The 10677-nt window shown below is 38.4% G+C and overlaps 2 protein-coding genes across 2 annotated transcripts; one reads left to right on the forward strand and one right to left on the reverse strand.

The window, feature by feature from the left end:
• The first annotated feature begins 4504 nt into the window (after positions 1–4504).
• LOC135480898 (uncharacterized) lies at positions 4505–7427 on the forward strand. Its single transcript, XM_064760826.1, has 2 exons — positions 4505–4763; positions 4972–7427. Exons 1-2 carry the CDS (start codon positions 4505–4507, stop codon positions 6441–6443), a joined length of 1731 nt encoding a protein of 576 aa, XP_064616896.1. The 3' UTR covers positions 6444–7427.
• Positions 7428–7482: 55 nt separating this feature from the next.
• Positions 7483–8520, reverse strand: LOC135480899 (uncharacterized; the record flags this gene model as incomplete). The annotated part of the gene is made up of 1 exon (XM_064760827.1): positions 7483–8520. A coding segment is annotated over one exon (1038 nt), but the record flags the coding sequence as incomplete, so codon positions are not given.
• Positions 8521–10677: the final 2157 nt, after the last annotated feature.

The following is a 10677-nucleotide window of genomic DNA, read 5'->3' on the forward strand; positions in this document are numbered from 1 at the left end:
CAACATAAATACGGAGCCCGCGCAGCTTCAAGGTCGGCATTTTTGGGAAAATAGCAAAAGCACAGTTTAGTTCCAGTTATCCGACCAGAGATGGCACAGTGACAGCTGAGTGCGGGTGGTGGCCATCCCACTGTTAGTTAAATTATAGTGCATGCTTTGTTACCGGTATAGAAATATCGGCACACCAAGCACATGGCTAATTATAATATTCATGCTATGTAGATCATAGCGACGTCACCGAATTCGGTGGAATCCCAGTTGTTCATTTCACTGTCTACCACATAGACAACGATTAGACTGGCTTAATCACTTAATATCGATACTACGAGTCTACGCGTGGTGGAAGTTAGTAACCTGCTACTCACCATACCAATCTTGAGATCCTCTATAAGTAATTTACCTCAAACAATGCGTGAAGGGTAAAGTCGGAGTTTATCCAATCTACTGTCACCCCACCAAATCCAGTGGTGGATGTTGATGGACTGTTCCTTGCATGGGGATTTCCTACGAGTGTAGCTGTTTATAGACTGACGTTTGGGAGAGAATCTGGCTGTTGACGGCTTGTTAAAGTGATCCATGCCAGTGTTCGTAAAGATCGCGACAGTTGAGAACGAGATGAAACTGAAGAGACGTGTTATTTAGTTAGCATGGACTGAACATTCCAGCAATTTCGGTGTATTCTGTTTCTGTCCTAGTAGTAAAAGTCTCAATCTCACATAAATACATAGGCCTGTTTATGAACTTGGAAATCAGTTATATGGAGATGCATATTATTTAATCTGAATTGAACATACCACCATTTATGGTGATATTAGTTTCAATATCTAGTTTATTATGCATTACCTCCCTTTCACCACATTAGGAACTGGGAGATTAAAGAAGCTTACCATGCCTATCCGGTACCCGGAAGATGACAGAAGGCCCCCAGGGATACTTTAACTTTTCGTGAATCGTTTGTTCCACTCGCGTGAACTGTTTGTTAATTTTGTTGTAATTAATGTTCATCTATAACTGTATTCCTAATCTTTGTTTTCTATGAGTCCGTTTTTTTCTTTAGATCATTATACTGTCTTATATTTGTTATAGCACCCAGGAACCCTATAGGCTATTAAAGTACCTAAAACTCTAATGTCAGTTCTTCTTCAGGGATCTTATGTTTGGAGATTTATTAGAGAATTTCCTAAAATAACAATTATCCCGGGGTAGGGCGCCGGGATTATTAAACAACGAGTTTGTCAATCTAAGCGTCATGTGCGACGTTCGTATACCATTCATAGTCCGTAAAGGGCGTTCCAAGTCGATAATCGCAAGATCCATTTCCAAAACGTTTAACACTAGCTCCCAAAGACAAAAGTATGTAAGAAATTATACAAATAGGAAATAAAGCCAGTAACACGCAAGAGAGAAGCGGTTATCAGTTTTTCAATGATGCCGGGCAGACAGTTGATATTCCGGGCATGATTTCCATATCAAAATTCAAATTCGTAGTCCATGAATGAGTTCCAGGTCAAATAATAATTGAACAAGTATTTTAGTCGCGCTTTGATTGCAACTGTTCACAAAGGCATCATGCACCTTAGCCCCAGGTTAAGCGGTATTAGATGCAGTTCGAAAATGACGAGCGTTACAGATCTTAACCGAACAGATTGTGATTTAAAAGTAACCGGCGATGACGTCTTTCCCGTTAATATGTAAGAATCTCATACTACAAGAGGCGCCATCTATGATGTTACACATGACATGATGGTCTGTATAAAAGCTGTCCTACAAGATAGACGGTTACACTCGGCAACCAGCGCCATCTATGTTGTTAAATACCATGTACGCGATAGATCTGTACATAAGGATAACAGCGCCGTCTATGTGGTTGATCGCAATGCAGATCGCCAGAGATTCTGTACGCTCTGTCCTTACCTGCCAACGAGTGTTATATTTATTGTAAAATTTGAGAAACTTAGAATGAAGGCTGAGCTCAACAATGAGATATGGAAAAATCGTTGAGCTTCACATCCCAAAAAGTTGATTCAACTGAAAAGACTTTATAAAATACTGAAAATAAGCTCGGTAACAATATCACTGAGCTGGAGAACAAATCCTACGACTAGAAATTTATGATGGTAAGAACAACCTCTTGTTCTACGTTATTACCAAGTCTGGTGAGAATGAATATACTGACTCTGTTATACGAACGTTCCTGTCTGAGGAGATGAAGCTCGGTGACGAATTGGCCAGAGATTTACCTACTGTGAATGTCCATCGACTCTCACGGTCTACCTACGGTCTAAATCACACACCCGATAATTATGAAATTAGTCAATGTAAAAGATAAAGACAACATTCTAAGGGCCACGACTGTACCTCGTGTTGTATCATGAATTCCGATTGTTCTGTTTACAATTTTCTCTAGTCTCTAGTCCAATATTTATCAAATGCCTATATATTACCCTCAGCTCATATTCTGATAAACTGTACCGCCTCATGTTAACTCCTAAGCGGGATAAAACAAGCCCTCTGGGGTTTCTGTTCCCCCCAGGGAGCGGCATATCACTATAACTTAAGCTCTTTCTATACCAGTGTCTTCTTCATTCCTGTATGTATCTGATGCAATGTGTTTTGCTGTATTCTGTTGCATTTCTGGTGAAATAAATAATAATAATAATAGTAATAATAATCGGCCCCAGAGAGGTACGATAGGAAAGTGCAAATTTCAATATTTCTGCACAATTCTGTAAATTTCCAAGTCACAAGTATAAAACTGGTTCGAAGCACCCATAACAGTTACATGGCAAAAAAATATATGGTTGCCTAGTAATGACATTTCAAAATGCACTCTCGAGCAAAAATACCATTTTTTTTTTCAAAAAAAAAAAAAGACACTGTGTTTTTAATTTACAGTGCGAAGATCAACAATAAACAGAAAAATATTTTTTTTGAAACGTGCATGAATGTATTTATACGTGTTGTCAAAGTATCATTTTGGTTAACGTTTGTCTTCATATGTAAAATATAAACTTTATCATGGGATCAGGTTTGTCATATTTTAGCAAGTTTAAAATCCTTATTTCTTCAATAGTCTAACGAACTAACGAACTCCTGGAGGAGAATAGGCAGGACCTTAAGAAAGCGTTTGAATCTTTGTGGGGCTTTTTCTTTTTGTAACATACTTTTGTGTGAGTAAAGAAATAGGCCGTTTCCCCACCTTACCATACCAGGTCCTTTTTCTGTATAGTTGCAGACAAACAGCGTGGCGCTGTGACCCAGGATCCTCTCACCAATGCGGTCGCTGTGAGTTCAAGTCCAGCTCATGCTGGCTTCCTCACCGGCCATAAGTAGGGAGGCCTGTCAGCAACGTGAGGATGGTCGTGGGTTTCCTTCGGGCTCTGTCCGGTTTCCTCCCACCATATTGCTGGCTGCCGTCGTAAAAGTGAATTATTCTTAAGTAAGCAATATCTCAAAGTCCTTCTTCCGATCTCTGCTATCCAGATGTGTTTGAAATATAGTCAAATAGTTAAGTGGGAAATGTTGTGGTGAGGTATATACTTATTTTGTCAAACGTTATCATTTAGTGAAGTCAAAATATAGTCGGAACATATAGTCACACTTGTCACGACGTAGTGTAGTGAAGATGTAGTCTAATAATGGAGTCAGAATACATCCCGAACATAGAATCAGAATGTAGTCACAGTGTAGGTAATAGTGCCGTCAGAATGTAGTCATATGATGAAGCCAGAACGTAGTCTATATAATAGTTCAATTTGAATTAGAATTCTATCAGCAGTCAGAATAACACTTGGGATGTCATCAAATCCCATGGAAAAGAGACACTGATTTTGATTAACAACACCTTATAAACGAACAGATCACACAATTTGGGTCCTAAACGAACAGATCACACAATCTGGGTCCTAAACGAACAGATCACACAATCTGGGTCCTAAACGAACAGATCACACAATTCGCGACTTTCCAGTTCAGCGCCTCCTAGCGGATGGTCGTACACGGACGACTGTCATGGCCGCGTATGGGGTCATCGGGCCGTCTCTAAGTTTTTTCTGTTATCAGGCGCCAGTTTCATTCCAAAGCCGCAAGAAAATCAAGGTAAAGTGAATTAACAGGGCAAACTGTTTATAATGATTCACTGAATGGTTGTGAGAAGGGTATAGGACTTAAAATAGTACTGTTTACACAAAATACAACCAGCTAGCTTAGCCTCAACAACAACAACACAATTTACAATGCTCTAACCTTCGCAGTACTTTGGCGTTTGTAAGATGGAAAGTCTCTCCCGAGAACTGCTTTGTAGTGTAATACGCCTTACTTTAATCCCGTAGAGACTTGTTTATGTATGCACTTGTTGTAAGCTTTTAAAACATAATAGGCCTATCAGCTGTAATTTAGTTTATGGATAGGTAGACTTATTCATTTAAATGTGAATGAATACATGTATGATTATATTCATTTTTCAATGATATTCTAATTTTGTTTAAACAGTTCGCCTAGAGCCATGAATTGCAAGAGAAAGAAACAAACTGTGGCTGAAGATATCAGTGATGCAAAAACCAGAAAGGAGGACACTCGCCGTTATTGTTTATGTAAACAATTAGATGATCCTGATAGAACAATGATCCAGTGTGATTTTTGTGACGAATGGTTCCATCCTGCCTGTGTTGATCTGGAAGAGGGTGAAGTTAATGATGTTGGAAGATGGTACTGCCCACCATGTACAGATGTTATGACACAAAATCCATCACTGTCGCGTAAAGGTATAGAAAACGGGGTCATTTTACTTCTACTTACTTTTGGGCACATTAATATTATATTGACTGTTTATTGTAATGACTTAATTGATCTGACAGTGTTAATATGTTAGGCTATTTTCAGTCAGCTGTTACAATCATATTTGTAAAGTAACACGTCAGGACAGAAAAAGTTAACCCAGTCATGTGGTAATTTGTCAAAACTGCGTTTCAGGTTTTCTTGGGTTTCAAGGGAGAGTAGCACCGAAAGAGGGATGGGGAGAAGAATTTTTGTTGGAGGACATCGATGAGTCTGTCATTCAAGTAGAAACCAAAAGACATCGTGTTGAAGGCTGGAACCTGTTTCGAGAAGGTCGTGTTACTGGACTGAGCAGCAATAAAAACGGAAATTATGTATATTTCCGTAGTCAGTGTCAGGCATCCATGAGACAGCTGTCCTATAATGTGTTTATCTGTTTGAAGGGCAGTCGAAGGTTTAAGTGGTCAACCTGTTCGTGCCCTGCTGGAATCGATGGCCAGTGTAAGCATCTTGTGGCAACTTTGTATTGTTTGATAGATCTGTACAGACTAGGAATAAACAAAATCCCAGATGCTAAGACATGCACACAAAAACTTCAAATGTGGCATGTCCGAAAACCTGTGACATACGAACCACTGCTTTTTTGTGACATAAACTTTGTTAAGCATGACCCAGAGAGACCAGTAAAAGGGGACCTTGGTTGTAGTGTGAAGCAACATAATCCTGTACCTGAGTTTGCAAGCACTGTGACACAGGTAAAAATTCAGAAACTTGTTAACTTATATGATTCCAATTGTATTAAGTTACCAGTCATAGACACCATCAGGACCAATCAATGTATTCCAGTGTTGCCTAAACAGCAAATGGATGGAAGCCTTCATTCTGAACTTTTTGAATTAATGAATGGAACAGAATATAACTTTAGTGTGGATGATTACACAACTAAATTGACTGCATCAGAGAAACAACACTACAGTTCCATTGTGGAAGTAAATATTGAAACATCTAGATGTATTGAAAAGAAAACTCGATTACAGAGTAAGAGTAAGTTTTGGTTTGACCAGCGCCAACATAGAATAACGGCATCCAACTTTGGGACTTTCTGTAGACTAAAATCATGTACTAATCCAATAACAACTTTCAATAGAAAGCAGAAGTTTTTCACGTGCAGAAGTGTCCGCCATGGTGTAGATTATGAGTCAGCTGCATTTGCCAAGTATAGTGAAGTCCAACCCTGTGAAAGTTGCTCAGCAGGTTTAATAATAAATCCCAAAATACCATATTTAGGTGTTAGTCCTGATAAAATTGTGCTTACCAACAGTGAATTGAAACTTGTAGAAGTTAAGTGCCCTTACAGTGTGTTTCAAAAGAAGGTCAAAATTTGTCAACAAATTAAGGAAAATAATTTCTACTTAAAATATGTTGACGGAGAGGTGAAACTGTCTGAGACTCATGATTATTTTTATCAAATTCAAGGTCAGCTTAATATTACTGGTGTAAATATTTGTGATATGGTGGTGTTTGTGCCTCCAGATGATATTGTTATTGTTTCCATTAAAAAAGACAAACACTTTTTTGAAAACAAAATGCTCCCAAAGCTATCTGATATTTATTTCCATCATTTGTTGCCTAGCTTTGTTGATCGCCTCCAATACACTCATTTGTAGAAATATTAAGCATTTTCAATTGTCATGTCAGAATTACATATTGTGGAGCAATGTTTTTCAAGAATGTCCAGTCATCATTTACTCTATTTACATGCACATGTGTATGACTGGAGAAATATGCCTACATACCATAGATTCGTTAATCACATTTCCATTTGTTATTTTCCCATGATACTAATAATGAAGCATTTTCAATCAAATTGTAAGAGAGTTTGAAGGAACTTCATCTATTATATAGAGCAAGTGATGATACATGTATATGTCTCCTTTGAGTATGATGAGTTTCCTTAAATAAAAGTAAAGCCAAGTGAAACAAAATTTGTTCGCAGTGTCACATGATATGTAACAATTCCATCCCATGCCAATCCTGAATTGTTGTAATTCACTTCTTGAAGCCAGCCAATGTATTATGAAATAATTTTTTTTACTTATTATCAACTTACATTTAGTTGATTGATAATGCTGTACTTAAGAATTTTTTACTCATATGAGGGCTCGTGGAGTGTATGGTTGAAGAAAACCATAGTTTATTGGAGTAAACCATCGACCTTCGCCAAGTACCGGATAACCTACTGACTCGAAGCTGCAGTTAAAGCCCTTTGATGTTCGAGCAAACGAGAAGCAATTCTAATCTTTAAAACCAGTTTACTTTAGACAAAGTGCTAACTGATCTAAGTTACTAACCTTTAAATAATGTACCTGTAAAGTTTGACAAATGGCCACACACAAGCCAAACTTTCTCTATCATTGGACACAAAGATATAGGAACAATGTTCCGAATGATCTCAAATTCCTTAACTTTTCTCACTGCTCGTTCTACATGAACTCGCACAGCTGCAACTCCCCTTGAGAATTTTAACTGTTCATCTGTGAACTGCTGTTGTCCATGCAGAAATGGTGGAATAATAAGAGAAGCCCCCCTTCTTTCAACATCTTCGCGAATGTCAAATCCCCGATCAACCATGAGGCTATCACCATCTTCCAGTAAGTCTAGGAGCCCACAATGACGAATAATCTTTTTGTCAGAACATCTCCCAGCTTATAATGGCGAAATAAAAGTAAGTTGACCTACCGGAGAAATTGCAATGAGTCCCTTCGCAGTGTTGTGGTGTTTGTAAGATGAGAAAGTCTCTCTTTGACAGTCAGATGCAGATGGTTGTTCAATGAATAGTTCTGTACAGTCCACAATAGCACGTGTTGTTGAATAATGTTCTCTAAAGCATGCTGGCATGGTCTTTCGCACTTGTTCAGCTTTTGGCCAGATTGGTAATGATCGAAATCTATCTGCTAAAAAAATAATCCATGTGTTGACAATTTTAGATACATGACCCTCAGATATGCTATACAGATCACCAATTAACCTTTCTTGTAGTCCTTTACGAAGACGCACTAGTGTTATGAAGAGCTCTTCCATTGGTGAGAGTGATCTAGATGGTCCACGTTTCTTTAATAAGTCATACGGTGTACCAGATGATGTGTTCTCTGTGCCCACATAATATAAAAAATTACATTCTGGCTGAAGAAACTGAAAAAAACATGATAAAGATATATAAGACCGAAATCCTGTATAGTACTTTATGTCACTGTCAGAATTGCAAAATCTGAGCAAAGTAAACTTTTCTTCATAGCGCAGTGTCATCAGATTTAAATTGGTCTGTAAAACAGAGGCTTTATCAGGTGAGACGCTAGGTTCATAATCTTCTAAACTGTCATCCCCACTACTGCTGCTCTCCAAATATCTTCTCAAAGTTGTAGGATATATAGTATACATAGCCCCATCAGTGTATTGGCGGGAATAAGAATGCTCCTCCACAGAAAACTGTTGAAGACCTGTAGCTGCTTTGTTCTCCTTGTTCTCGGATGCTACTGAGGAAATCTGTTTCTTAATCTTTCTCCTAGAATGCTGAGTGGAGGTGCCTTTACACCAATGAAAAACTGTTGGAATGGCATCCTTCACAAGACGACGTCTTATGCCTTGGTGTTTTGGATAACAATCCTCTGTAAAATGTAAAGAGCACACACGAGTGTGTCTGTTTATGGCAAAATCTTTACCAATGTCTCTCCTTATGTTCACAATTCATTTTTTTACCAAATCTTTGTCCGAAGGGAAACTGTGAAATGACAAATGTTTACAGCTCTCAAGTCTAGTGTCACTTGAACACAAAGGCACACAGCAATGATGAGGCATTTTAGATTCTTTCTGGAAGCAAACAGAAGAATAAGTTGTCAGTATAAGTGTAGATCTAGCATCCCTTCGTCTCTTTTATACCATTCTTTATGTACAAGAACATGAATAAGGTTTATTAAGTCCAAAATATTTCAAAAACATTGAATACCAATAGTAAACTATACATTTTAACAGGCCTATATTTAGCTGTGAACCTAAATGAACACCTAGATTGCACATGCATTCAAAACATGCTAAATGGATATATTTTTCTTAGAGCAATTTATGAACTAGTCAGAAATTACTACCTATGTATTTTATGCACTATGCATTACAAAGTAGCCTTAAAATTTAAATTCAAAATTCCCCAACCAAGACTACATTGGTTAATGTAATTCTGAAATCAAGCAACACATTCATGAGATTTACGGAAGCAAACAGCTCCAGATATGTTGGATTGATCATGAGCGACATGTGCCACAGTTCACGCAGACATTAGAATTGTTGTCAATCCTCTGCCCTCTGTAAATGCCTATGAGCTAAAGTTTTCACGGCAATCATGTCTGTTCGTGAAATAATCCCATTTTCCTAGTGTATAGGATTTATTACCTTATCAAGATGGTGGTAGACCCTGAAAGTGTTACTGCCATAGTCCATGTTTGTCAAGGTCAATATAAGATTAAGTTAGATAATGTGTAAGAGCGTGAGGTTCGCCAGGGAAGACGAAATTACTGTAGACAGCGGTAAAAGTCGCTTACTGACAATCCGACACATTTGGGGATGTACTTTCTGTTAGTTTCACAGCTGTGTTGCTCGATCTCAGAGTGTTACATTCTGCATCTAAGAAACATTTACTGAACATGAAAGTGTTGTTGTTGTTTCAACGAGTCCGCTGCATCTACGTTGTCGAAGTATTGTATTTTAACACTAAATATGAGTTTCATGCAAAACACACGTGAGTATATAGATACATGGTTATTTCTAATCCCTCACCTCAATCACGCAGATGTCATGAAAAGAAAAAGACGACAGCTTTTGTGGAAAACAGGCGAAACTGCTACATGACCCCATACGCGGCCATGACATTCCTCCGTGTGCGATTCACCCGCTAGGAGGCGCTGAACTGGAAAGGGGCGAATTTGGGATCATATTTACTTTGTTCGCCCAGAACATTCCTTGCGTCTTGCTGTCATCATTTTAAACTGACTACAATTCTGTTTGAATGAATGTGTCCTAATATCTACGTTATATCTTTCTTAGTTCTTTGGTAGTTTGTGTTGAACGTTGTTCTAGAAATTGAGCTTGCGGGTAAACGTCCCTTCTGATTGTCGACTAGAACAGACAAATGTCGCATAGATTACCAGATTCTGGCTTCGCAAAATAACTTTTGACTGTAAATTTAGATGTGGCTGATGTTTGTGCTCTCATTGTGCTGGTGTTGGTTTTAAACGTTTCAAATAAGGATTAACAAAACCAAATGACGTTTTATCCGTCTTGGTTGTAGGCGTTCCCCTGTGGAATTTCTGATGTCACTGGTAGCATCCGCAGTGTCAACGTGACCCATGAGTACTAAGCCGGTGTTCTTGATTTTCATTTATTACACCTATTACAATATTCATGAAACTGTTGGATATTTCATTGATATACTCGAGTTCTTTTCTGGATGAAATGAAGCGAAAAAGAGTCCTTGGCGTGATGAAGGAGGAAGACAATAAGTTTATAACACATGCAAATAATATTGTTTGTGTGCGCCTATTGCCCAGTTTGAAGCGAGATTGTTTCTCTTCCCCTTTGTATTCCCCAGAATTCAACAACTACAGTTTTCGGTTTCACTTCCAGAACCGCACAGCTGACAGGTTTTAACGACTGCAGTCCTCAGCTTCACTCCCATTATTCATCACAGTAATGGTGCCGTCAGCATTATTGACGAATGTCACCTTTTTTTCCCCTTTAACTCTTGGTACAGATGTAATGGGAGCACCTGTCCAGTACTTTTACTTCCCATACCAAGTAGCTTTGGTAGAGCTTTTTACTTCCTTTCTGGAGATCGGAGTTCAAGTCCTGTTT

Source organism: Liolophura sinensis, chromosome 13, assembly GCF_032854445.1.
Source record: "Liolophura sinensis isolate JHLJ2023 chromosome 13, CUHK_Ljap_v2, whole genome shotgun sequence".
In the NCBI taxonomy this organism is placed as follows: Eukaryota; Metazoa; Mollusca; class Polyplacophora; order Chitonida; family Chitonidae; genus Liolophura; species Liolophura sinensis.

Excerpts from the sequence above, each read along its gene's own strand:
- LOC135480898 (XM_064760826.1), top strand. The coding sequence starts at position 4,505 with ATGAATTGCAAGAGAAAGAAACAAACTGTGGCTGAAGATATCAGTGAT. Across the intron at positions 4,764-4,971 it reads TCCATCACTGTCGCGTAAAG|GTTTTCTTGGGTTTCAAGGG; the intron begins GTATAGAAAACG and ends ACTGCGTTTCAG.